The 25,991-nt window shown below is 35.8% G+C and overlaps 2 protein-coding genes across 2 annotated transcripts; one reads left to right on the top strand and one right to left on the bottom strand.

Moving 5' to 3' along the window:
• Window positions 1-1,441: 1,441 nt before the first annotated feature.
• Window positions 1,442-2,922, bottom strand: LOC107762851 (putative galacturonosyltransferase-like 4). Its single transcript, XM_016581249.2, has one exon. It carries the CDS (start codon window positions 2,887-2,889, stop codon window positions 1,801-1,803), a length of 1,089 nt encoding a protein of 362 aa, XP_016436735.2. The 5' UTR covers window positions 2,890-2,922; the 3' UTR covers window positions 1,442-1,800.
• Window positions 2,923-14,808: 11,886 nt separating this feature from the next.
• LOC107762841 (exosome complex component RRP4 homolog) lies at window positions 14,809-20,291 on the top strand. Its single transcript, XM_016581238.2, has 7 exons — window positions 14,809-15,093; window positions 15,183-15,284; window positions 15,368-15,413; window positions 16,057-16,146; window positions 17,208-17,273; window positions 17,455-17,523; window positions 19,639-20,291. Exons 1-7 carry the CDS (start codon window positions 14,942-14,944, stop codon window positions 20,089-20,091), a joined length of 978 nt encoding a protein of 325 aa, XP_016436724.1. The 5' UTR covers window positions 14,809-14,941; the 3' UTR covers window positions 20,092-20,291.
• Window positions 20,292-25,991: the final 5,700 nt, after the last annotated feature.

Below are 25,991 nucleotides of genomic sequence, written 5' to 3' on the forward strand. Positions count from 1 at the left end.
ATATTGATAATATAAAAAGGATATATAGCGGATAGGACAGAATGCTTTAGGGTAGAAAGAGCAAAGAATCACACTACAAAAAAAGTGTGGTAATGTTGCCCGGCTTAGTAAGAATAGAATCATTTTCTTTTTATCCTTTTGGTTCATCTTATAGATGTGTAGACACAACTACTACTTCTACAACAGAAAGTCTATCAATCAATGGAAAAAGGAGGCAACATTCAGAATTCTCAATCACCAAACATATGTAATCGCGTCTTCAACTTCATCATCAACACAATTTGGGTAACTATGGGTAATAATCATCCAACAGTATTTTATAATCAATCTACAAATCAAGTCCCTATTGAATCGCCAACTGGTTTAAGTGGTGATATAGAGATTGAGTTCAGGCATTTGGAGATAGTTGGTCGAAACAACAAAGAGAAAGGAACAAAGAAGTTTGTGAGCATCAAAGAAATAGCTCAAGAAAGAACTGAAACTAAGCAAATTCCTGCTGCTGTTAATGTTGCAGCAAGAAGGAGGCCTTCTCTAAATGTGATTTCCAACATTAATGAGAAGACAGAAGCCTTTATAAATAGTAAGAAGGAAGCTTTACGCAGGTCTTACACCGAACCCGATAAGAAAGCTTAGTTTCATATCAAACAGAACTTTTGGTTTCTTGATTTTGCCTAATTATGCTCTTAATCAACTACATACTAGCTGTGTTATGCATAACCGCTATACTTAAAGATGTCAACCAATGATTTTTATTTCTCGCTTATAGTTGTCTTCTACTTCTCGTTAGAAAAAAGTCAGATTCATGATTTAAATTTAATGGGTTCTGCATTTAAGGTTGAACCCGTTGCACTTTTGTAATTAAGCTTCATAATTTAACTTAGTGGTTTTTCTCTATATATCTATGCTTCTTGCAGAAAATGGTGGATTCAGTTGAATCCATTGATGAACACTCAAACACTGTTCCTAGCTATTTGTGATTTCAATAACATTTGTTTTAGTATGCACAAAAAGGAGCATCCTAGGGTCTATTAGAAATAACCTTCCCAGGAGCCACTTATGGAATTATACTGGGTTTGTTGTTGTTGTTGTATACGCAAAAAGGAGCAACCGGGGTAATTTGGGTTTCACTTTCAGTTATGACCAATACCTGTCGAAATCTGGAAAATGTTTTCCAAGAACTTTTTTTTTTTTTTTTTCCCTCATGTTCCTAGTGGTAATTTGTAAACATATTCTTGCATTAAGCACCATCCAAAATTAGCCGAACAAGTAAATTTAACTTTGTGGGAGAAAAAAGAAGGTGGTAACCAAATATGAAACAGAGTATAATAACACTAAAAATATTATGAGATAACAAAAGAACATGGTACTTGGCAGCAGACTTGTACTAATTTAGTTGTAAGATGAAATAATCAAATTATGAAACAATAAAGCTAATCATAGATACTGTAATTATCAGAGAGCCATCAATAATCTGATTAGACGGCCATCGTGGAGTATATATCAATAATCTCCATTTCACAAACTATAATAAGAGGAATCAGACTTGTTAGAATCAACATATAATACTGCAACCAGCAAATGTCATGCAGTGTTCCACACCTGTGTGATTCTTTGCTGCTAGCCATCTCTTGTTTACATATATAAACATTAAAATGATGATGTGATAAAAGGTAATAAAAACAAATAAGGTTTTTTTTATTTTTTCATTTCCTCTTTTTCTTATCTGATGCTTTGCTTCTCTTCCTAATGCAAAATATCCTTCCCTCAAACCTTATATATATTTCACCATGTATCGACACGTTACTCCTCGAATGAATGTCTGGAGGAACGATAAAGATCGTAAGGAGCCCACAAATGATCAACACTACATGGTTTTCTTGAATCCAATCTCAACCATGGCTTACCTTTGCCACTCCAATGTAGTAGGCTAATAGGTCCAGGATGCAAACTCCTGCATTTACCTTCAATATTATCACCACCTAATCCATGTTGGTTCCATTTATGATCAATTGGCATTATATTTCCTGCCCATACAAGCAAGAATGGTGGCATAGAACCCAACTGATATATCCTCTTTTGTTTCTGCACAACCATCCAATCCTCAACTCTCTTTGTATAATTTCCTTGTCTCCACTTATCCACGTCCATTACCATCACCCCTGTGTTAAAATAGCACGGTTTTCGCCCTTCAAATGTTCTTGGCATATATGGATCAGACCAAAATGTTTTTGTAAAATAAGTGGTAAAATTTGCATGACAATATTCTGGTGCAGCCAAAACTTTGTCACCTAAATCAACCTTCCATAATTTCGCAATGTCATCAACCATGACAAGGTCAGAATCAAGATAAATTACGCGTTTCACCTCATCGGGGATCAAATTAGCCAAATATATTCTTGCATAATTCAAGGGTTGGTCTAAAGCTTGACGTATAGACTTGGAAATTAAGCCACGGACCCTGTGGACATTAAAGATGTAGACCTTAAAGTTGAGGTAGGGAAATGTGGACTTAATGCTTGAGAATACCTCGTGTTCATGTCTTACCCATAGAAAATGAAAAGTTACATTTTCAGGGCAAGTGGAATGTTGGAGAATTGATAACAAAGCAGCCATAGTACCTCTTAAGTAATTAGCATCAAGGGTCATGGCCACGTGAATCCGATCCGTGGCCAAAGATCCACATGTCTCCCCATTGCGAAAAGCAGGGGCCTCGCGGAAGACAGAAAAGATTGATCCAACCGGTCCATTTGCCACCTCTGGTTGATCAATAGGTTTTTGTACAATGGCAAAGCGAACATTGGTGGTGGTGATCAAGGAGGTTTGATGGGAAAGCAAGAGAGACAGGAGGCCAAGGAGAGGAAGAGAAGAAGAAAGGCTCCAAAAGGCCATCCAGCTCTTTGCATTTGAAATAATAATGTTAAGTTTAGGAGAAAGGAAAGAGAATTAGCAGCCATTGAAAGCTGGTTAAGAGAAGGTTTAGGAGAGGTTACAAATGATTGATTCATAAGAAGAAATTTTTTGTGAAAGGATAACAAAAGTTGGTAGGATTGTGAGGGAGAGAAAGAAGCTGCGGAGAATTCTTCTAATGACCTCTGCCTTATTTTTTACATATATTCCATTCCCCTCCATTTGTATCACAAAACAATATCTAATTAGCAATTCATTTTCATAGATTGACAAACGCTAGCCATTTATATTTTTAAGGATACCTAACAAATACTTACTCTTTAAAAGTCATTAATTAAAGTAACAATATATATACCTAAAAATACTTATTTTTACTAACAATACGCCATTACAAAGGAATTTATGAACTATTTTGATACATAATTATTTGATACTTATTACTAATTATAACCTCATACTTTTGTAATATAATTTGCAGGTTAGTAACCGTGGTACTACTTTCTAGAGGAATATTAGTATCAATAACAAGAGTCCTGGTCATGACAGAACAACTGATTCGAATGCGGCGAATATATACGCGGAATATCGTATATAGATAATTGTTAGATAAGATATTGTTCATTACATGTTTGTACCTCATAAAATCAAAATAAGTAAAATTACTTCACATGTATCTTATTGAACTTTGATTGTTCAACTTGATAGGTTTTGATGATATCAATCATCCTAACTTCGGCATTGTATTGGTGGTGAAAAAGAACTACACGTGGAATATTAGACCGCTGACATGGCATAACGCGTAGAGCAATAATATAGCGACACGTGGCAATCTTATTTGATAGGAAAAGAGAAGGCACGAGGAGAAATACCCACGAGACGGCACTGGACCTAACGGCTGGCAGAGAATGAATAAATAGTAGAAATAAGAAAAAATACATGGACCAGAAATAAATAAGGAAGGGGAATCGTAACAGATGTAAGGCATTTATAGCAATAAATGCATCGGTTATGAGAATCCAAAATAATGGGCAATCAATATCATTAATGCCCATAATTAGCCCAAATTATGGGGAAAAACCTGTTACTATTGTGTATTCCTATATAAGGGCATAAAATTCTATTTGTAAGGACATCTAATGCAATATTGAAATATACACTTTACTTTTCTGCTTTCTCAAAATTCTCTACCTTGACTTATCAATCAATTATTTCCTTAGTTGTTCTTGTTATTTTCCTTTGATATCATTAAGAAAGTGAAGCAAAACTTGGTTATCAGAAATCCGTTTTCTTCTAAACTTAGATTTTGATCGAAAGATATATTTTTTGGCTAAACAAATTGGTTCCGTTGCCGGAAATTCTGATAATCTTTTCACTTTTCAAATTCACTTTTATGTCAAACAATCATATCAACTGCTAACGACAACAACCAACTGAACCAACAAAACCAATAGGAGGGAGGAACTCCAATCCCTTCACCTCAAAATTCACCTCGACAGTCCCGGGAGGGGACACCTCAAAGATCAACATCGCACACGAATGATCAACAAGGGGACGATCAAACTGCCGAGGACGCATTAAAATAACTAATTGCGGAACACGCCAACAATGCTCTTCAAGCTTTTGTCAGTGGATTGCCAACTGCGCCACCAACTCCACTTCCAAACAACACTGCAACTATAGAAAACCCACGTTCGGGGCTTGCTAATTCGGGAAGCGGAGGAACTCCCAGTGAATCTCGCGATGGAAGGTCAGGTACACCAAATAATTCTGATTTACAAAGTTTAGTACTAACTTTGCAGAAGCAGTTCAAGGAGCAAAATGATCGCATAGAACAAATACTGGGTGTGCCACCCGTGATTAAAGGAGTGGATATTGACAAATATTCACAACAGCCCTGGAAGCCAAGTGCAGCTCCCTTGCCGATACTGAAGAAGTTTAAAATGCCCGATATTCCAAAGTATGATGGAATGATCGACCCACGGGTTCATGTAAATGCGTTTACAGCTGACGTGAAAGGCAATGATTTAACCAAGCAAGAAATTGAGTCAGTGCTGGTCAAAAAAATTGGTAAAACACTTACAAAAGGAGCACTAACATGGTATTCTCTTTTACCAAAAAATTCTATTGATTCTTTTGTTGAGCTTGCAGATTCATTTATAAAAGCACATTCGGGAGCTCAAAAAGTTGAGAAGAGAATGGAAGACATCTTCAAAATAAAACAAGGAGATACAGAGCTACTGAGGGAATTTGTGGATAAATTACAACGTGAAAGAATGATGTTACCACGCGTACCTGACAATTGAGCGGCCATGGCGTTTGCGAGCAACTTAAACGAAAAAAGCTCGGAAGCCACGAGGAGACTTAAGGAAAGCTTACAAGAATTCCCTGTTATAACTTGGAATGATGTGTACAACAGGTACAGTACGAAAGCTACGGATAGAAGAAGACACTATCACTCGGTCAAGGGGTGATGAAAGAACATGTTCGAGGGACCAGAAACCGAAAAAAGTCCTGGAAGAACAAGTATGAACCTTACATGGGACCAGCAGAACGGGATTCACGCTCAAAACAAGAAAATCCAAGGGATTGTTCTAGGTCAAGAGACAAAGACGCGGGTTCATCATCCAAGTTCGGGAAAAAGCGAGATGTTCGGGACAACAATGTTAATACAAAGGTAAAGATTGGTGATTACAATTTCAATGTTAGCACTTCTAAATTGGTAGCTATTTTAAGAAATATGGGAGATAAGGTACGGTGGCCAAAAGAAATGAGATCGCACCCTAACAGAAGAAATCCATATTTCTGGTGCGAGTTTCATAACGACCACAACCATAAAACAACAAATTGCAGATTGCTACTAGGTGAAATAGAGCATTTGTTAAAACAAGGTTATTTAACTGATTTGTTTGGTGAGAAGGGTAAGCAAACGTATATGAAGAATAGACAAGAGCCACCAAAACCCCTATCACCAAAAAGGACGGTTAATGTGATAAGCGGAGGTGAGGAGGTTAATGGTGTGACATATAAGACTTCAAAAAAGACATCAAACGTCATGGTTACCCACGGAAAGCGAGTTCGCCAAGTTTTGGAAGAAGACAGTATAACATTTGATGATGTAGATACAGATGGCGTGATGACCCCTCACAACGATGCACTGGTATTTTTTCACTTGTACATGATACTAATGTGAAACGAGTTTTGATTGACCCAGGTAGCTCCGTAAATATCATCCTTCTGAGGGTGGTAAACGAGATGCAAGCTGATGACAAAATGGTGCCCAAAGCACGTACCTTATCTGGATTCAACAATTCAAGCATTGTTACAAAAGGAGAAATAACGCTTGTCACATTTGTAGAAGGAGTTGTCAAAGATACGAAATTCCAAGTGAGAGATACGGACATGGCGTATAATATGATTCTTGGCAGGCCTTGGATTCATGATATGGATGTTGTTCCATCTACTTTTCATCAAGTTATTAAGTTCCCCTCTCAATGGGGGATTAGACAAATCCGTGGAGATCAGCAGGCTTCTAGAAGTATCAATTCAGTGGAGGATTCAGGCACAGTGAACGATGGTGCAGATAAAAGATAGCAATTACAGAACTCAGTTGAGGACACAGCAACACAAACCTCAACTAAAGGTGGACAAACGGACGTAGACTCAAGGCCTGATGTCATTCAAGAGCCAGAAGAAAATGAAAACATCAAAAAAACAATAGAAGAACTCGAGGCTATCACACTTTACGAGCAGTGGCCAGATAGAAAAGTTTATATTGGAATGAAGCTAAGCCCAAAAATGAAAGGTAAACTTGTCAAATTTTTACAAGCTAACGCAGATTGCTTTGCTTGGTCGCATTCAGATATGACAGGAATACCACCGGAGGTGATGACTCACAAGCTAAATGAAGATCCATCTTATCCACCTGTCAAACAGAAGAAAAGGAAGCAAGGATCCTTAAAAATCAGGTGATCCAGGATGAGGTACGAAAACTTTTATAGAATTGGGTCCATACGAGAGGTAAAATATCCTAACTGGCTAACTAATACTGTAGTAGTACCAAAAAAGAATGGGAAATGGCAAGTTTGTGTAGATTATACTGATTTAAATAAAGCTTGTCCTAAAGACTCGTTTCCTTTACCACATATAGATCAACCAATTGATTCAACTGCAGGACATAAGTTGTTGAGTTTCTTAGATGCCTATTCAGGATATAATCAGATAAAGATGGATCCTTTAGATGAGGAAAAAACTTCCTTTATCACAGACATGAGGACTTACTGTTATAAAGTCATGCCTTTCGGATTAAAGAATGCTAGAGCCACGTACCAAAGATTGGTAACAAAAATGTTCCAAGAACACATGGGAAAAACTATGTAAGTCTACATCGATGACATGTTGGTCAAGTCAGCACAGGCGGGGGATCATATCCAACATTTGTCAGATACTTTTCAGATTCTCCGCAAGTTCAATATGAAGTTAAATCCCGAAAAATGTGCCTTTGGCGTAGCTTCAGGTAAGTTTTTAGGTTTCCTTGTTTCTAACCGAGGTATTGAAGTAAACCATGCATAGATCAAAGCCAACCAGACATACTCACGAGCAAAAAGGAAGTGCAGAGGGTGTCAGGCAGGATAACAGCTTTGAGAAGGTTTATTTCTAAGTCTTCGGAGAAAAGTTTTAAGTTATTTTCAGTGTTGAAAAAGCAAAAATAATTCGAGTGGACTGATGAATGTCAACAAGTGCTCAAAAATCTAAAAGCATACTTGTCAAACCCACCGTTACTGGCTAAACCAAAGGATGGAGAAAGGCTACTTATCTATCTCGTTGTATCAGAAATAGTTGTAAGTGCAGTATTAGTACGTGAAGACAAAGGTAACAATCTCCAATCTATTATGTTAGTAAATCTTTATTGGATGCTGAAACTCGATATTCTCACTTAGAAAAACTTGCTTTAGCACTAATTATGGCATCAAGAAAGTTTAGGCCTTATTTTCAGTGTCACCCTATCTCTGTTGTGATCGTTTACCCCTTAAGAAATATATTGCATAAGCAAGAACCATCAGGTAGGTTAGCCAAATGGGCTATAGAACTCAGTGAATATTATATCATGTACCAACCTAGAACTGCGATAAAATCACAGGTTTTAGCGGATTTTATGGCAGACTTCAGCCGAGGGATAGTTCCTGGAGTAGAAAAGGAACTGCAGGTATTCTTCGAATCTAATTCGGGTACTTGGATCCTATTTACTGATGGTTCCTCGAATGTTAAAGGAGCGGGTTTAGGCATTGTTCTAAGCTCACCTTCAGGAGAAACCATTATGCAAGCAATAAAGTACCATCCCATTACTAACAATGAAGCAGAATACGAAGCTATAATTGCAGGTCTGGAATTGGCACGAGAGCTCGGAATAGAGCAGATCATAATCAAGAGTGACTCGCAGCTTGCAGTTAATCAAATGTAGGGGACTTATATAGCTAGAGAGGCGCAGATGCAACAATATTTGGAAAAGGCACGAGAATTAATCAAACAATTCCAATCGTGGAAAATCGTGCAAATACCTAGGGAGGAAAGTGCGGAAGCAGACGCGTTACCTAATCTCGCATCTATTGCAGAAGTAACGAACGAATAAAACTCTACAGTAATACATTTGTTTTATTTGATACTTGATCAAGATAAACAATAGGTAAATTTCAATAATTTAACTTAGGATTGGAAGAACGAATTCGTTAATTTCCTGCAGCATGGGATTTTACCTGAAGACAAGATAAAGGCTCAATCACTTCGACGAAAAGTTGCCCGTTATTGTTTGGTTCGTGGAAACTTGTATCGTAAGATGTTCGGAGGGCCTCTAGCAAGATGTCTCGGACCTTCTCAAACAGAATATGTGTGAGAGAGGTACATGAAGGACACTGTGAAAATCATGCGGGAGGAAGATCTTTGGTAAGAACTTTAATTAGAGCAGGATATTAATGGCCAAAAATGGAAGAAGATGCGGAAAGTTTTGTGGCCAAATGTGACAAATGCCAACGGTATGGCAACAACATGCATCGCCCAGCGGAGCTATGACATCCGGTTATTTCACCATGGCCTTTTATGAAATGGGGAATGGATATTGTGGGTCCACTACCACAAGCCAAAGGAAAGGTACGATTTTTATTAGTATTAACAGATTATTTTACCAAATGGGTAGAAGCAGGTGCCTTCAAACAAGTGCGAGAAAAAGAAGTCATAGACTTTATTTGGCGAAACATCATATGCCGGTTCAGAGTTCCAAAAGAAATCGTATGTGATAATGGCCCGCAATTCATAGGTGCAAAAATCACAGAATTCTTTTAGAGTTGGCAAATTAAAAGGATAACTTCAACACCTTACCATCATGTGGCTAATGGACAAGCCGAATCGACAAACAAAGTTATTATTAATAACTTGAAGAAAAGATTAGAGGAGTCAAAAAATAAGTGGCCAGAAGTGTTAGCATGAGTCTTATGGGCTTATCGAACGACAACAAAAACAGGTACGGGGTAGACTCCATTCTCACTTGTGTATGGTGCTGAAACTTTAATCTCAGATGAAATAGGTGAACCAAGTACAAGATATACCCAAGCAACTAAAGAATCAAATGAGGAAGAGATGCGAATAAATCTAGATTTGCTTGAAGAAATGAGAGAAGTGGCTCTAATAAGGATGGCAGCGCAAAAACAAATTATTGGACGATACTACAATCAGAAAGCTCATCTTAGATACTTCAAGATTGGGAAATTCGTTGTCAAAAAGGTTTTTCAATTGACAAAAGCGGTCAATGCAGGAAAGTTGAGTCCGAATTGGGAAGAACCCTACAGGATTCGAGGCATTGCTAGAAAGGGTGCGTATGAGTTAGAATTAATGGAAGACAAAGTACTCCTATCAAATTGGAATATTGTTCATTTAAAGAAGTATTACTTCTAAGCAAAGAAAAGATCCCCCGGTCAGGTATCATTCGTGTATGGTTTAGTTTTTTTAAAAAAATTTATACTAACCATTTTAGATGATAGGCACAAATCTAGCCCGCACCAAATGATGATATTAGACATGAAAGACATGCGGGATACAAAATTATTTCCGGTATGGGTTACGACCTTTCTAATAGAAATAAAAAGGGTTAAGCAGTCATCATCTAAAAATATACCTCTGAGTCCCGTATGTATTTTCCTTTTCAGGAAATTGACCAAATGGAAGGAATAATCAAGTGCTCGAGATTTCATACTTCAAAGCTCTAATACTTGGGGGACTATAGATATGGGGGCAAAGAAGACTGAAAGTCAAAGAAGACTAGAGAAGACTAAAAGTCAGAATTCAAGCCTGGATCAACCCAAAAATCAAAAGTCAAGAGCCAATCAAGAGCCAAAAAACAAGCCTGATTCAAAAACCTTTGTAATAAGTTTTGATAAAGTGTAAACTCGCGGACACAAATTACAAGATCCTGCGAGTACTTAGGTTAAGGGCAATGATTAGTCATGGGTTGCAAGATATACCCTAGAATTTTTTGAAATTTGTTATAAGAAAAACAGTTATGAAAGAGTTGTAGATGTCGCATAAAAAGTTAATTGAATACTTGTAAAGTGTTATGTAATTTGAAAGTTCAAAACATGAAACTTCCTCAAATTATTTATGAAATTTCTTCAAAATATGTATTTTCCTACTTCTCTTATATACTTACACCAATATGAAGTTGAGACGTCTTCTTCATTAGTGTCAATTATAAAAGGGCCCTCTTTTATAAAATTCGTGTCTATGCCAAAATCACGAAATATTAAAGTGTTTTTAAATGCAAGTCAAAGAGTTTAAAAAAAACTCAAATTCAATGAAAGATCATATATTAAACTTGACTAAAGCTAAGTATATACTTAGTTAAAGCCAAAATATTTGTTTGACCAACAAACCCCAAAACGAACCAGGGGTAAAAACTAACCATCCATTCCAAAAAAAAAAAAAAAAATCCCATCAAAAGTTCAAAAACAAACTAAGTTTTGAAAGAACACTAAGGGGCAGAATCCAATGTGGCATTATCAGTAGCGGGAAATGCAGAATACAATATGACATCATCAGTAACGTGAGAAGATTTAACTTGAACAGAAGAAGCTTGAACACCAACTTCACCAGGAGTAAGCTCATCACCTTCGGGAACGCCGACCTCAGGTGAGGAAAAGATCTGACTTTGCTGAGTTTTTTCAATTGTTTTCTTAGCCTTGGCGATCATAGCGTTCAATTCATAGCCTTCCTGTCTAGCCTCCATCAAAGTCTCGAGGCGGGTATTCAAAAAAGCCCAACTTACATCAAGTGTCGATTTATCTTCAAGGGCTTCGTAATCTTTCTCCCACTGGTCAATTTCAGCCTTCAACTCTTCTTTCTCAATCAAAGAAGCATCATAAGAAACCTTCAAAGGGGCGAAGGAACTCTCCAAGAGCTGGATCTTATCAGAGGAGGCACGGAGGTCCTCTTGAACCTGAGTGAGTGTTTGAACTAGCTCCCCGACATAAGTCTCCTTCTGATTAAGGAGTTCTTTCAAACCCCTTATCTCTTCGGTAGATTTAGAAAGTTGCTCTGCAAATGAAGACTCGAGGATGTCTTTGTCTTTGCCAACTTGACTTGAAAACGCTTTTTCAACTCCCAATTCTGCCGCAATCATCCTTGCTTGCTGTTCCAAAGCACATTTTCTCTTCAGCTAAAACTTCTTTCTCTAATTGAAGACCCTCGTATTATTCCTTCCAGTTATACGCTTCAATATGATAATCATTGACTAGCTACTCAATATGAACAATTCTCTTCATAAGCTCCGTGCTTATCAAGTTGATCTACCCAAAAAAAAAAGCGTTTGTCAAACAAAAGTAAATAACCACGAGGGAAAGAAAGGAAAAAAGTTAAGACTTGAACCTTCAAAGATGAATGAACAATGTCATTCATCCATGTCAAGGAACTGTGGCTTTCGAACTTTGACTTCTAAACTAGGCCAAGTAGAGGTTTCAACCATACGTCGGCTTAACCAAATTTTTTCAACAGATTACCACTTTCAGAGACTTCTATGGTAACCTTTTTCATCACCTTATTGCTACCAGAAGTTCCAACTTCAACATGAGAAATAGTAGCAACAGGGACAGTTAAGGAAGTGAAAGAAACCACGGGAGGAGCAGTAGCAGCAACAACAAGAATGGTAGATTGAGAACGAATGGGGGCTGACGCTGGAAGAGAAGCAAGGGATAATTCTTCAGAAACGGGACCAAAATCTTCACTATCAAAATCACGGGAAAATAGCTGATTAGTATAGTCACGAGGGGGAGCATCCATCTCTTCTTCAGAACTCACTAAAGTAGCACTTTTAAGCTCATTCAAAGGGACTGAACTTGGAGGATGAGTGTCTTCATCATATGAAATAACACGTCTCCTAGCTCGAGACCTGCGCACTAAGGAACCCTCTTCTTGTTCCTCTTTACCTTCAGAGCTACGGTCCCCGTCTACGTTTCTTTTTAAAGAAGAGCTCAGAATCCTTTCTTGAGCAAGACTCACCGTAAGTCATACAGATGAAACAGAAGCGGGACTAACACTACGAATGGGAAATCGTAACAAAAGAAAAGAGTCACGGTGAAAAACTCTTATGTTAGCAAAAGGGAAAAAGAAGAAGACTAAGCGGGAAAGAGTACTGTGTATTTTAACTTTCCACCAAAATCTCTGAGAGAGATACTTCCAAGATCTTCTCTCCATAGGGGCAACAAATAGCAACTTTTCTACCCAAGCACGGAAGTTGGGAATTTTCTCAAAAACTTCCATAGTTGCTAAAAAAGTAGGGATGAAAATACCTGAGAATCAATTTTGAGAAAGGGAAAAGGTAAGATGCAAATACTTACGTGCAAAATTCCACTTTTCTGGAAAAGGCATGTTTTCTTCACCCACCAAAGCACTAGTGGGAGCAGCAACGAAGCGAGTATACCAGCCTCGATCTCTATCATCCTCAAGGCTAACTAATACTCTCTTGGTTTTGACCACAAGGTGAAAAACTCCTTCACGAAATAGTTTAGGGGAGTGAAAATGGAGTAGATGACAAAAAGTAAAGGGCATAAAAGCCAAGTTTGACAAATAACAGAGGCATACAACAACTCTCCAAACAGTGGGACCAATCTGTCCTAAACACATATTGAAGTAACGACATAACTCAATAATTACCGGGTCAATAAGAGGTTTAAAGCTTAGGGTAAAAGGATATATATAAACGAAGGAATAGCCAGTTTGGTATGAAGTTATTCTTTGGTTGGTGCCAGGAACTAAAATTGGGAAATCAGGTTTCCAACTACATTCTCTTCGAACTAGAGCGAGAAGACCAACAGTAATCAAAGTTGGGTAATGATCAACACGATCAAGGGAAGCAACCATGGAAGAAACTTGACTCTTCATGGATTCACTATCAGTCACAAATGATAGTTCTTGAGGAACAATTTCATCAACAATGGGTTTACGTAGAGCCTCAGCTGTATCTTTATCTTTAGAAGAAGATCTTGGGGTTATCGAAGCTCTGGGTCTGGAAGAAGATGTATTGGCAGCAATAATTTGAGAGGTGGAACCATAGTTAGAAATAGAATTGAGGCTACGCAATCTACCACCTCTTCTACTTCTAATAGGTACATTGGAAGAAGCAAACTCATCAACAATGATAACTTTGCGAGGATCGGGGGAATACATGATTAATCAAAGCAACGCAAGGAAAATATGCAGAAAAAAGTAAGACAAGAAGACGAAGAAGGAAAGGTTTTAGAAAATCGAAAAAATGGGTGAAGTATTTATAAGAAGACACGATTATTGAGGTCATTATGAAGCGTCATAATGGAAACGTCACTTCGTGACTGATGCGGTTGCAGAAAAACCCTAAAAGACGCTGAAGAACTGAAGGAACAGTTGATAAAAGCCACGTGGCATGATCATTAAATGAAAGTGATGAACGTTACATCGGTTTAGAAAAGGGTATGATTATATTCGAAAAAACGGCGACAGAGAATTTCCGCCATAAAAAAGTTTCCACTTCCTCGAATATTCAGTAGAGAATATTCAAGAAAGTGGGGGGACTATCTATATTGGTGGTGAAAAAGAACTACACGTGGAATATTAGACCGCTGGCATGGCATAACGCGTGGAACAACAATATGGCGACATATGGCAATCTTATTTGATACGAAAAGAGAAGGCATGCGGAGAAATATCCACGAGACGACACCGGGCCTAATGGCTGGCAGAGAATGAATAAATAGTAGAAAGAAGGAAAGATACATGGACCGAAAAGAAATAAGGAAGGGGAATCGTAACAGATGTAAGGCATTTATAGCTATAAATGCATCGGTTATGAGAATCCAAAATAATGGGCAATCAATATCATTAATGCTTACAATTAGCCCAAATTATGGGGAAAAACTGTTACTATTGTGTATTCCTATATAAGAGCATATAATTTTATTTGTAAGGACATGTGATGCAATATTGAAATATATACTTTACCTTTCTGTTTTCTCGAAATTCTCTAGCTTGACTTGGCAATCAATTATTTTCTTAGTTGTTCTTGTTATTTTCCTTTGATATCATTAAGAAAGTAAAGCAAAACTTGGTTATTAGAAACCCGTTTTCTTCTAAACTTAGATTTTGATGGAAAGATATATTTTTGGTTAAACATGCATATTCTTCAATGTACAACTATTTACTCAAAGCTTTGTTTTAATAATATTGATATTATTTTATAAAACCGCAACTATTTATAATAATGGAGAGAAACTAGTTACATTAAATACCTTTATAATATTACTTAATTACAAATACAATCCCTATATCTTAAAATCAATATTTATAGACCCAATTTTCTTTCCTTTTTGTTTTCGTTCTTTTTCATCCACTTCCACCCAATTCAAACAATTAAAAGAGTGCGTATGCAGGGTTTAGGGTTTATTCTGCAACAGTAGTTCTCAAGAGTGACACAATCCTTCCTTTTTCTTCTTCTTGTACGCCTTAGGCAGACACCAAATCAGAGATGAGAGGCGTACAACTACCTTTCAGCAACACCCAAAAGCTAAGATACGAAAGAGCATTGGCGCAGTTGGAATCCCTTTCTTCAAAAGTTAATACCAATGCCACTGTCATTGTCGCTGACACCATCCCCGTCGACGAAGATGGCGCCCTCAAGTGCCTACTTCTAGTCCTTTTAATTAGTTGTATTTAAAGGCAAATTAGGGAAATTGGTATTAATGACTTATTTCTGATTTGATATATAGGGGACACGGTACGTTGGATATGGGCAAGAATGTGGTAGCAACTGTCTGTGGAGTGGTTGAGCGCGTGAATAAGCTTGTCTATGTTCGATCTTTAAGGGCTAGGTTTGGTGCTGTTAATTAGAATTTTGTTGATTTGTTAGTTCTTAAACTGAAGTTTAAGCTCAAAAGTGTTGTTTCTAATACAGGTATAAGCCAGAAATTGGTGATATTATAGTTGGCCGTGTTATTGAGGTAACTCCATTACTAGATTTTGTATTCCATGTTGTTAGTCTCTTTTCAAATTTCTTTCTTTATGGTTGAATTGAGAGCGTGTTTGGGCGTTCAATTTGCTGCTAGTCTTACTTCAATTCCTTGTGAAATTTGGGAAATACTTAGAAGACCCAACTAGGACAAGACTTGTTGGAATGTTAGAGTTGCTCCTTTTGTGAGGTTTAAGGAGTGGAAACAAACTCTTCGCAATATGTCACTGTCCCCTTTTTTCTTTTTTGAAATTAGTTGTGCACGGTTCACTTGGAAATTACACTTCTTTCCAATTGTATCCCCAAGTATTTGTAAGGAATAGGAGAGAAAGTTTAATTCTTTTTGTTGCTCTTCAGTATTTCCTAGTATGATCATAAAAGAGCTGGTCCTTTTCAGTCTACCATTTGTTCAAAGTACTTATAAGCTGCCACATTAGCTGAGGGTAGCATATTCATAACCTAAACATTGCATATCTTTGGTGCTGAATTTCAAAGAAAGGGCATTAGGAGGGCAAAGAGAAAACAAATACACTTGTGTCCTCCTTTTTTCTGGTCTCCATTTATTTTGGTAAGCAATCAATGAGTTCTTGGGCTCAGATATATATCTTATGATTACTATTATTCTTGATGTTAAGGTTGCTCCAAAGAGATGGAGATTGGAAATTAATTTCAGCCAAGACGCCGTACTAATGCTCTCTTCAATGAATCTGCCGGATGGTATTCAGGTTATTACTTACTATGTACCACTAGCATATTTGAAAGTGATCTCTGGTTTGATTTTGTTCCCAGGATGATGGTTATGTTTACTGCATATTTCACAAGTCAAGATAGTGTAATTTGGAGCCTTTGTTGCTTCTTTTCTGCATGTAAAGAAACATTTTTAAGGAGTCTGCTAAGTACTAAATCTGGACCTCCTTTATTCTATTTCACTGTATATACCCACTTTTTTGATAAGGACACCCTATTTGCCCACTTTAACCCTGATCATATTGAAATCATAGAGAAAAAAGAGCTGAAAAGATTCTCACTATGGCTGGTTTATATCATTTTTCCAAATTCCTCAGTTTCAACCCCTGCTCTTTTCTCTCTGAGGCCTAAATATAGCCCATTTAACTTTAGGAACAGGGATTCAACTTTGGTCCACCTTGAAGAAGTAGTCTCCGTATTTTTGGAATTTAAAGTCACTCGGAATTTCCTTTGGTAACATGAATAGATTAGCCTGTTGGATCTATATCTAAGATACCATGGATTCTTATAGCCGACCCCAAGTTGCTTCGGATAGAAGCGCAATTGTTGTTGTTGCTGTTATGGATTCACTTCAGCCTGCCAACATAGGATGACTTTTGTCTAGCTTTTAACTCTAGCAAAATCTTATTCAAAAGAACATTGCGTTGCCTCAACATTCAAATAGTTAGATCTAGGCAACAAGTTTCTCCGCAATTCCATTATCTAAATTTGTCATCTAACAGCACAGTGAATTTATCAGAATAAGTATAAAGTTATATTGTTGTTCAACTAAAAAGAATATGCATGAGCCCACTTCCTGAAACTTCCAATAAAGAGATCTGAAGTTCCTAAGGGTTATTGAAACTAAAGAGTTAGAATAGTGACATGTCTATAGAAGTTGGATATTGAAGCTTGTCCCATAAAGAAAATATAAACTTTATTTTCCTTTTCCTTTTTGTTTCCCTGGATTTCTAAAATTTTGTTGCATTCTCAGTCTTACTAAGAGTCATGGTCGTAGTCATGCTAAAATTTCATAATTTCTCTTATTTTGTAATTCCAGAGGCGGCGAACTGCAATTGATGAACTCAATATGCGAACCATATTCGTGGAGAATGATGTCATCTGTGTAAGCTCCCCTGTTCCTTTGATCATTTGTCAAATTCTTGAGCGGACCATTTAAGGTGTGTCATGCAGTGGAGTGTGATGAATACAACCATGCTCCATCTCTCCTTTCTGTTTATATGTGCACGTCATGCTCCTTTTCCTTTCCGCAAGTATAGTAATCTAGTGAAATTGCACATCTTCAGGCTGAAGTCCGTGGTTTCCAGCATGATGGCAGTCTACACCTCCAAGCTAGAAGCCAAAAGTATGGAAAGGTGTGTTTTCAGAACTGAAATTAGGACATAAAATTTTGTTTCATAGTTTCTACTGATTAGTAGTTTGGAAATAACAACATAGCCAGTGTAATCCCATAAATGGGTTTTGGGGAGGGTAGTGTGTATGCAGACCTCACCTTTTATCCTCCCCCTACCTGTTTGACCAAAAGACCTTTGTGTGAGACTTGGACTTGGATACAATATCAACTTTCACAAGGCAGGGATACAAGTTTCTAGCATTCACAAGGGATTTCAGATAGTTAGATTAATGGTCGATAAGAACCATGTATTAAACTTTTTGTATTTAATAAGGTGTAAAAGAGTCTTTAATAGCCGACATTGAGTTGCTTGCATGTAGGAAGAAGGAATGTGATTTGTCTGATGAAGTTTTAGAAGTTAATGCTAAATTTCTATGGTCCAAATAGTTTATGCCCAGAATTGTCCGTTATGTTTGGGGTAAGTCTATTGTCATAAAAAATAGTCTAGTATCATCCTTCAAATATGTATCTGAGCACATATCATCCCTTAAGTTTGCTAAAGTTGAGCAGATTTGGTCCAACTAACACAAGGACACAAACTAGGACTAAAAACTAGCGGTAGTAACCTTAAAAAAGGGAAAAAAAACCTCTCTTGAATCCTTTTCCCAATTTGACTTTTTTCTCAAAGTTGTGCTAGAACTTGTGCATACCGTGTCAAAGCTGAAATTGGCGAAGGTTGTTGTGTTGCTAAATTTGAAATGCTGTTATTTACCGTTTTGGCTGCTGAAATTGTGTTGATGATAAAGCTTAAACACTGTTTTCTCAATTATTTGATTGTAAGTTCTTGTCCTCGTCTTAATAATTGGTTTGTGAATAGTTCTGACTGCATCTTTAACTACATGAGTGAGATGTAATTTTCTTATCTGAAAAATGATTTCCAAGAGGCATATATGGTCTAAAAATTGAGCCAGCTAAGACATCTCTACTGCATCAAGAATATTACATCTGAATATCGTCACGAAAGCAACCTCGTTTGGAAGCTCTATGTTGAAAGATGTCATTCCCAGAATGGCTAAAAATTTGTAGCTCATGAGCTAATCCTTGCTTACACATTTATACTAATGACATCTTACCTTTTCTTCTTCGCATATGGATTACAAATTCATTAGTGTAAAAATATATAGTTACAAAAACACGTAGTTGACACTTGACAGATACTACTTTACCTGATAAAAACACAGATACTACATATATTTCCAATAAACTATCTTCTTTACAAAGTTTCACCAACATAGTATGCATGCACGGTTCCAAAACTGTCTACTCATATGCTGCCTCCATACAAAGTCCTATCCCATTAAAACACAGCCTCTAACAGTTTCAGCATCCAAAACCAGTTTACAGCAGCAGATTTCCAATGCAATATATAACATCTATTTAGTGGATATAGTAGCATGACAACTTTAACCAGTTACAGCATAGTATATCAGTGTTTATTTGGGGAAAGGTCGAATGGAGAAGAAGGATTCATGATAAGATCTTTCTTTTTAACCCGGATCACGTGAATTCATGTTGAAGGACTGTTAATTTTTAATTCCAGTTTGGTTCCTTGTATTAATTTGACGAAATCTGCTCAATATTATCACACTTAAAGGGATGATGTGTGCACAATTGTATATTTAAAGGATTAAAATCAATCTACCCAAAACATAAAGGAAAATATTAGTTAAAACCTAATGGTCCAAACAGCAGAATTTTTACTGAACAAGTTTGAACAGAGAATACAGAGGACCTTGACAGATCTGCATTAGATTATTGTTTGGCTAAAGAATGTTGGCAGGAAGGTCTTTTACATGCTGACATCACCGACACATCGAGCTAACAGTTGAGCGACGAGTCTTCGATTTATACTTTTCAGTTGCTGCTCGTCATGTTTTCTCCATTTTTTTGTGGAGGTAGGGGGGTGAATGGGTAGTCAATTTTACGCCAAAGCTTTAATGATTTTGTTTGTTAACCCCTTGAATATGTTTCAGAGTTCTGACATTGTTTATTAATTTGTTTGAGAAAATGTGCTCGGATATTTTAGTACTTCTAGCTGGTTGAATTCTTCTGAATATTTCTTCTTTTTTGCTTATAGCTTGAAAGAGGGCGACTACTCACAATCCCTCCATATCTAGTGAAGAGGCGTAAACAGCATTTCCACCATCTAGATCAGTATGGAGTTGACTTGATACTTGGCTGCAATGGATTTATTTGGATTGGGGAACATGTTGAAGTAAAAGATGCCATGGTAGAGGATCAAGTAAATAAGTCTGATCCACCGAACACCCATTCAGGAAACTTATTGGGTTCTAGTGAAGAACCGACTTCTACGCCACCGGAAACAAGACAATATATATGCAGGATAGCAAATGCCATCACGGTATTCTCTGCTTTAGGCTTCATGGTTACTTTGGAGGGTGTAATAGAGATGGTTAACTTGAGCTTGTCTTTGAACCTTGGTGTGGATGAGATGCTTAAAGCAGAATTCCATGTTCAAGTTGCTGAGAAAGAAGCTGAACGACGGAGCACGTTGACAAAAAGGAGATAGTAGTTACAAGTCATCATTTTACATTTGCCTTTCTTGATTTACTGTCAGTTATGCAAGTTAGAAGAGATTAGGAATCCGTTAAACTGAACGGGGTTACACTATGTCACCCTTTAATTGAAAAGATAGATTGCTTTTGTAGAAGAGTTTCCTACTGAAGGTCCCGTTAAATTTACTTCTAATTTATGTGCACTAGTTAAGGAATGAGCAGGCTCAGGATAAAATGTTTTTCTTCCCAGCAACATTTACCTTTGTGTTTTTGCTTTCATCGGTTGGTTTGGTATGATTCTGAAAGATTTTGGTTCGGTAGATTTTGTCTTCGTTTTTTAAAATGTTATAACAATACTTCGGTTTTTCACTTTTAGGTGTCGGTTTGTACGGTATAGTGACTTCGATATTACTCTTTAAAGTTATATTCTATCAACCCAACTTGTAATTGTGATTCATGGAATTGATTTTTCAGACTCAAGCTAAAAAGAAAGAAAAAAAATAAAACCAAAATGTTAATGATGTTTAATTCTAATCGTTCTTTGCTTGAAAAGACAAACAAAGAAAAAACATCAGATATAATATTATTAGAAGCCAAATGTCATGAACTATCAAATTTATAACGAATTTGTTTGCAGTTATTTAACAAATAAAATTTAGGGTAGCAAATTTCACTTACTATTTTAATACTAAAAAAATCTCAGGTTTTAAACTTATTACCCACAAGTGTGTGTGTGTGTGTGTGTTTTTTGGGGGGGGGGGGGGGCAGGGAGGGAGGAAGAGAGCGAGAGAGTTCACATAAGGTGGAGCAATTGATGTTAGATGTCCTAGACAAGGCTAGTTCAAACCAAAGCAATTGTTTTAAAGCTCAAAAGTTGAATGCCCCAACTGGACCAAGAGATCTCACTTCAGAATACAACTAAATTATAATGTATGAAACTATAAATAATCTACTTAGTCGTGAAAAACGAGATCATTATGAGCATTTAGAAACTAAAAACTTGTATGAAGCTAGTTTTTACTTAAAAATAGAAGAAGTTTTCAAAATGTACGAAATTATTTTTAACATTATAATTAATGGTAAGTTGAAATTACTATGTGATGAGAATTTTAAAATATTACGTTAACATTGAATATTTTCTAAATATTACATAAGTTTTTATGGATGGCAGAAATGCGTGCAAATGATTCGAACACCATCATGATAAATAAATTCAAATAAAAATATATGCGAATTTTATTGTACAATTTCAAACCACTTATATTAAAAAGTTGGTTTGAAACACCAATTTTATCAAGCCAGTAGTTTAGATTTTAGTTTGCCTTTTTTTATTTAGATTGATTATTATTATATTTATATAACCATAAAATATATGTCCTTTTGTATATGATCATGTATTTTGGTATGATTATATGGTGTTTTAATCTTTCTTAAAAAATCATAAATCATATCGAGTATCACAAAATTTAAAAGTTTATACAAAATAACATACCAAATACCAAAAAGACAATTTAATTTTCAGGTATTGGATAGGTATCTTTAGGAGATATAAAGAGAGCCAATTAAAAAGTATATTTTTAACTTTCTCCGGTCTTTCAAAAAAGATTTGATTTTCTTTTAACTCTTAAAGCAATATTGTATGGAAGGCAATGTATAAAACCGATCATGGAAGAATTCTTTCCGCAACAAAAAATATTCATATAGTGGTAAGAGAGCTTCAATCCCCTGGTCAATGTGGAATTTGTACGGTTTAGAACTTCAAGAAAAAATAAGACATCATATCTAAAAACTCGAAACTTGATCGTCATAAAAAATTCATGTAAATTTTTTTTTGGGCCAGTTGAAAGTCTAGTTTGTTTGAATAGTTCGTTTTCCCAATATGACTTTTTCCCAAAGTTGCACTGGAACTTGTGTGTACCGTGTCAAAGCTGAAATTGGTGAAGGTTATTCTATTGCTAAAGTTGAAATGATGTTGTTTACTGTTTTGGCTGCTGAAATTGTGTTGATGATAAAGCTTAAACTATGTTCTCTCAATTATTTGGTTGCAAGTTCTCGTCCTAGTCTTAATAATTGGTCCGTGAATAGTTTTGACTGCCTCCTCAACTATATGGGTGAGATGTAATTTTCTTATACGAAAAATGATTTCCAAGAGGCATCTACTGTCTAAAAATTGAGCCAGCTAAGACATCTCTACTGCTGCGTCAAGAATAATACATCTGAATATCATCACAAAAGCAGCCTCGTTTGGAAGCTCTGAGTTGAAAGATGTTTTGCCTAATGACCTTCAATCATTCCCAGAATAGCTAAAAATTTGTAGCTCATGAGCCAATCCTTGCTTACACATTTATACTAACGACATCTTACCTTTTCTTTTTCGCATATAGATTACAATCTCATCAGTGTAAAAATATATAGTTACAAAAACACATAGTTAGACACTTGACAGATACTATTTTACTCGATAAAAAAGCAGATACTACATATATTTCCAATAAACTATTGTTTACTCTCAAAATCGGATAACAATTAAATTTGTAGGCGGTTTTAAGGATAGGCGAATTTATTTGACAAAAAGTAGTAAATAAACACAAATTAAATAAATAAGAATGAAATAAGCTCAAACCACATGAGGAAGACGATTTAAGCCTTAGTGAAATATTTGCTCTCGATCCGGACTCGTAACAACAAAAACTGACGAACAAAAGCAAAAGAACTACTAATAGAAAAAATAATGATATATTGCCTTGGAATGTGTGTTACAATGTGTCAAATAAATTATCACACTCCCTTTATATAGTAAGGGAGTCATACTTTAGGTACAATTCTATAAAAGGTAAAAGATCTCTTAATTCACTGATTGCAGATTCTTTATTAATACGTGCTAGGATCCCCGCCGTAATATCCGGCCGATCACGGATACTTCGGTCTCATGTTGACTATGCTGACAACGTTTCTTCGAAGTCGTTCGAGGCTAGTACCGATTTCGGGACCATGGCCTCGATATTCTCGAAGACAGGCGTTCTGCCCCCGGGTTCTAGCCCGGTGAGACTTGAGGTCGATTTTCAGTCCTTTATTGCCATGTCTCGAGCATGGCTCACTATGTCGGAGGCTAGGATGCACTACGAGCTCGATTTCACCCGCATACAGATAGTCCCTTCATTTTTCGGAGAGTAGACGATGAGAAACGACATGAGCTTCCGATTCTTACTTCGATACACCGTGACAGAAACGACAAAACAACCAAAACGTCTCGTCAGTCAAGCCTTAATGGCATTAAATGCATGTCAGTCGCCGGTCGGCCATTCTTGTATGCGATCCGCCGCCGAAATACTATAAATATTCCTTCCTTCGTTCATTTTAACTTTACATCCAAATCTTCTACCCTCGTACCTTAAAGATTTTAATACTTTCTAGCACTTTTACTCTGGTTATTTGAGATCATTTGCAAGAACTCTTGTCCATCTTCACCTCAATCCAACAAGTACAATTCTCCAACTTCCTTTCCTTCCCCATTTTCCCTCCATTTTCTAATTAAATTGCAAAAACTTCTAAAACCGTTCCCCAGAAAGAAACCCCTTTGATTTCGCGGCCGGCTACTGAAGCAGAGGAGACCATTTCAGTGTCGGTTTGTACGGTATAGCGACTTCGATATTACTCTTTAAAGTTATATTCTATCAACCCAACTTGTAATCGTGATTCATGGAATTGATTTTTCAGACTCAATCAAAAAAGAAAGAAAAAAATAAAAGAGAGGGAAAATAAAACCTAAATGATAATGATGTTAAATTCTAATCGTTCTTTGCTTGAAAAGAAAAGCAAAGGAAAAACATGAGATATCTATCTATCTATCTATATATATATATATTAAAGGATAATTTTGAATTTATAGATAAAGTTTTTAAATTTGAAGTAAAATAAAAAAAAAGAAATTTATCTTTTGTTATCATGTTATCATACTTAATTTGGTTAATGATCATATGCAATCATATTAGGAACTTTTGTTATCTTAATTCAAATTATTTAAATACTATTTCGCCTCTAGAAAAAAAGAAAAAAAATACTCCATATAACTATAAAACTCTTTTACATTTAAAATCCTATAATTATAGTTCTTTAAAACACTATAGTTAGATTTGAATAAAGAAAATTTCTTTTAAAATAATTTTGAATTTATAGTAAAGTTTTTAAATTTGAATTAAAATAAAAAAAGAAATTTAACTTTTGTTACCATGTTATCATACTTAATTTGGTTAGTGATCTATGCAATCATATTAGGAACTTTTGTTATCTTAGTTCAAATTATTTAAATACTTCGCCTCTGGCAAAAAAGAAAAAGAAAAATACTCCATATAACTATAAAACTCTTTTACATTTAAAATTCTATAATTATAGTTCTTTAAAACACTATAGCTAGATTTGAATAAAGCGAATTTCTTTTAAAATAAATGTAATATATAGGGTACACGTCTATGTTTATTTAGATAATAAAAAAAAGTTTAAAAGTTGATAAAAATTTACTTACATATATAATGAAGTAAACCTACATGCTGGAGAAAGAAACATTACAAAAATTAGTCAATATTCAAAACAAATTGTTCTTTTTTCTTTTTGAAAAATGTTTGTTTGAAGAGTCAATTTGTATAAATGGACATCAAACAAATAATAAAACTTTGGCTATACAATTGCTATCATTAATTTCTATTTAACACCTTCAAGGAATTGAAGGGTATAAGCCAAAACCTCTTCATTTAGCTGCAGTCAAACCAACATTGCAAGGGTATAGTATTTTTTTCTTGAAGAATATTAGTTTTGAATTATTAGATTATTTGTAAGATTTTTTTTCTCAAATTCAACAAGAGGGATATTGGTTTCTAATTGATAGTTTCTATAGCGATTTTCAAGTATAACAAAAAGTACATTTATAAAGAAATTGGTATGACATGAAATAGTTATTTTTAAAATGTAAACAAATTATTTCGAAATGGAATTATTTTTTAAATTATAATATAATTTTAAAATAAAAGATACGATATTTTTAAATTTAAGTAAAGAGATTTTAAAAATCCGGCCAGATTTATTGTTTACTTTTTATAGCTAATATACATAGATGATATACCGACAACACGCGATTATTGTCACGACCCAAAATCCGTTAAGGGTCATGATGGTGCCGGACACCACTGTCAGGCAAGCCAACACTAAATAGTTAATTAAATTCTCATTTTAATATTTTTAAAATCATAAATTTACTTCAATTTATCTAGTAAAAGATGAATTTACAGAATAAATACAATATTTTCCAATTTCAATACTGAACATCCCATAATTATCCCAAAACCCGGTGTCACAAGTGCATGAGCATTTTCTAGGAGTTTAAAATAAAATACAATAACTGTCCGGAATATAAATTTGGACAGGAAAGAAAATACAATACTCTGAAGGAGATTCTGCTGGCTGCGGATCGTATATAAGATACAGCTCACTTAAGTCCCCGTAATAACCGCGCCTTTGCGCCCACAAGACCACTAGTCATATATTTACCTGCACAAAACGTGCAGCAAGTGTAGTATGAGTACGTAAATCAACGCGTACCCAGTAAGTATCCCGCTTAACCTCGAAGAAGTAGTGACGAGGGGTCGACTTCGACACTTACTATGGGCTATAAGTAAATAGAATAATATCATTAAATTAGACTTGAAGGATTAATTAATACGGTTGCAAGCCTATTATTCTGAAATAAGTAAGCAGTTCTTTTCTAATTAAGAACTCACCAAATTGATTTCCCATTATTTAACAATATATCTCAGGCCGAGAAGGCAATATCAATTATTACAATTTCCAAATCAATCAATTAAATCATGTGCAAATCACGCCGAGGTCGTACGGCCCGATCCAACAAATATTTAAACTGTGC

This window comes from Nicotiana tabacum, chromosome 19 (assembly GCF_000715075.1).
Source record: "Nicotiana tabacum cultivar K326 chromosome 19, ASM71507v2, whole genome shotgun sequence".
Lineage (NCBI taxonomy): Eukaryota > Viridiplantae > Streptophyta > Magnoliopsida > Solanales > Solanaceae > Nicotiana > Nicotiana tabacum.

Excerpts from the sequence above, each read along its gene's own strand:
- LOC107762851 (XM_016581249.2), bottom strand. The coding sequence starts at position 2,889 with ATGGCCTTTTGGAGCCTTTCTTCTTCTCTTCCTCTCCTTGGCCTCCTG.
- LOC107762841 (XM_016581238.2), top strand. The coding sequence starts at position 14,942 with ATGAGAGGCGTACAACTACCTTTCAGCAACACCCAAAAGCTAAGATAC. Across the intron at positions 15,094-15,182 it reads GACGAAGATGGCGCCCTCAA|GGGACACGGTACGTTGGATA; the intron begins GTGCCTACTTCT and ends TTTGATATATAG. Across the intron at positions 15,414-16,056 it reads TAGTTGGCCGTGTTATTGAG|GTTGCTCCAAAGAGATGGAG; the intron begins GTAACTCCATTA and ends CTTGATGTTAAG.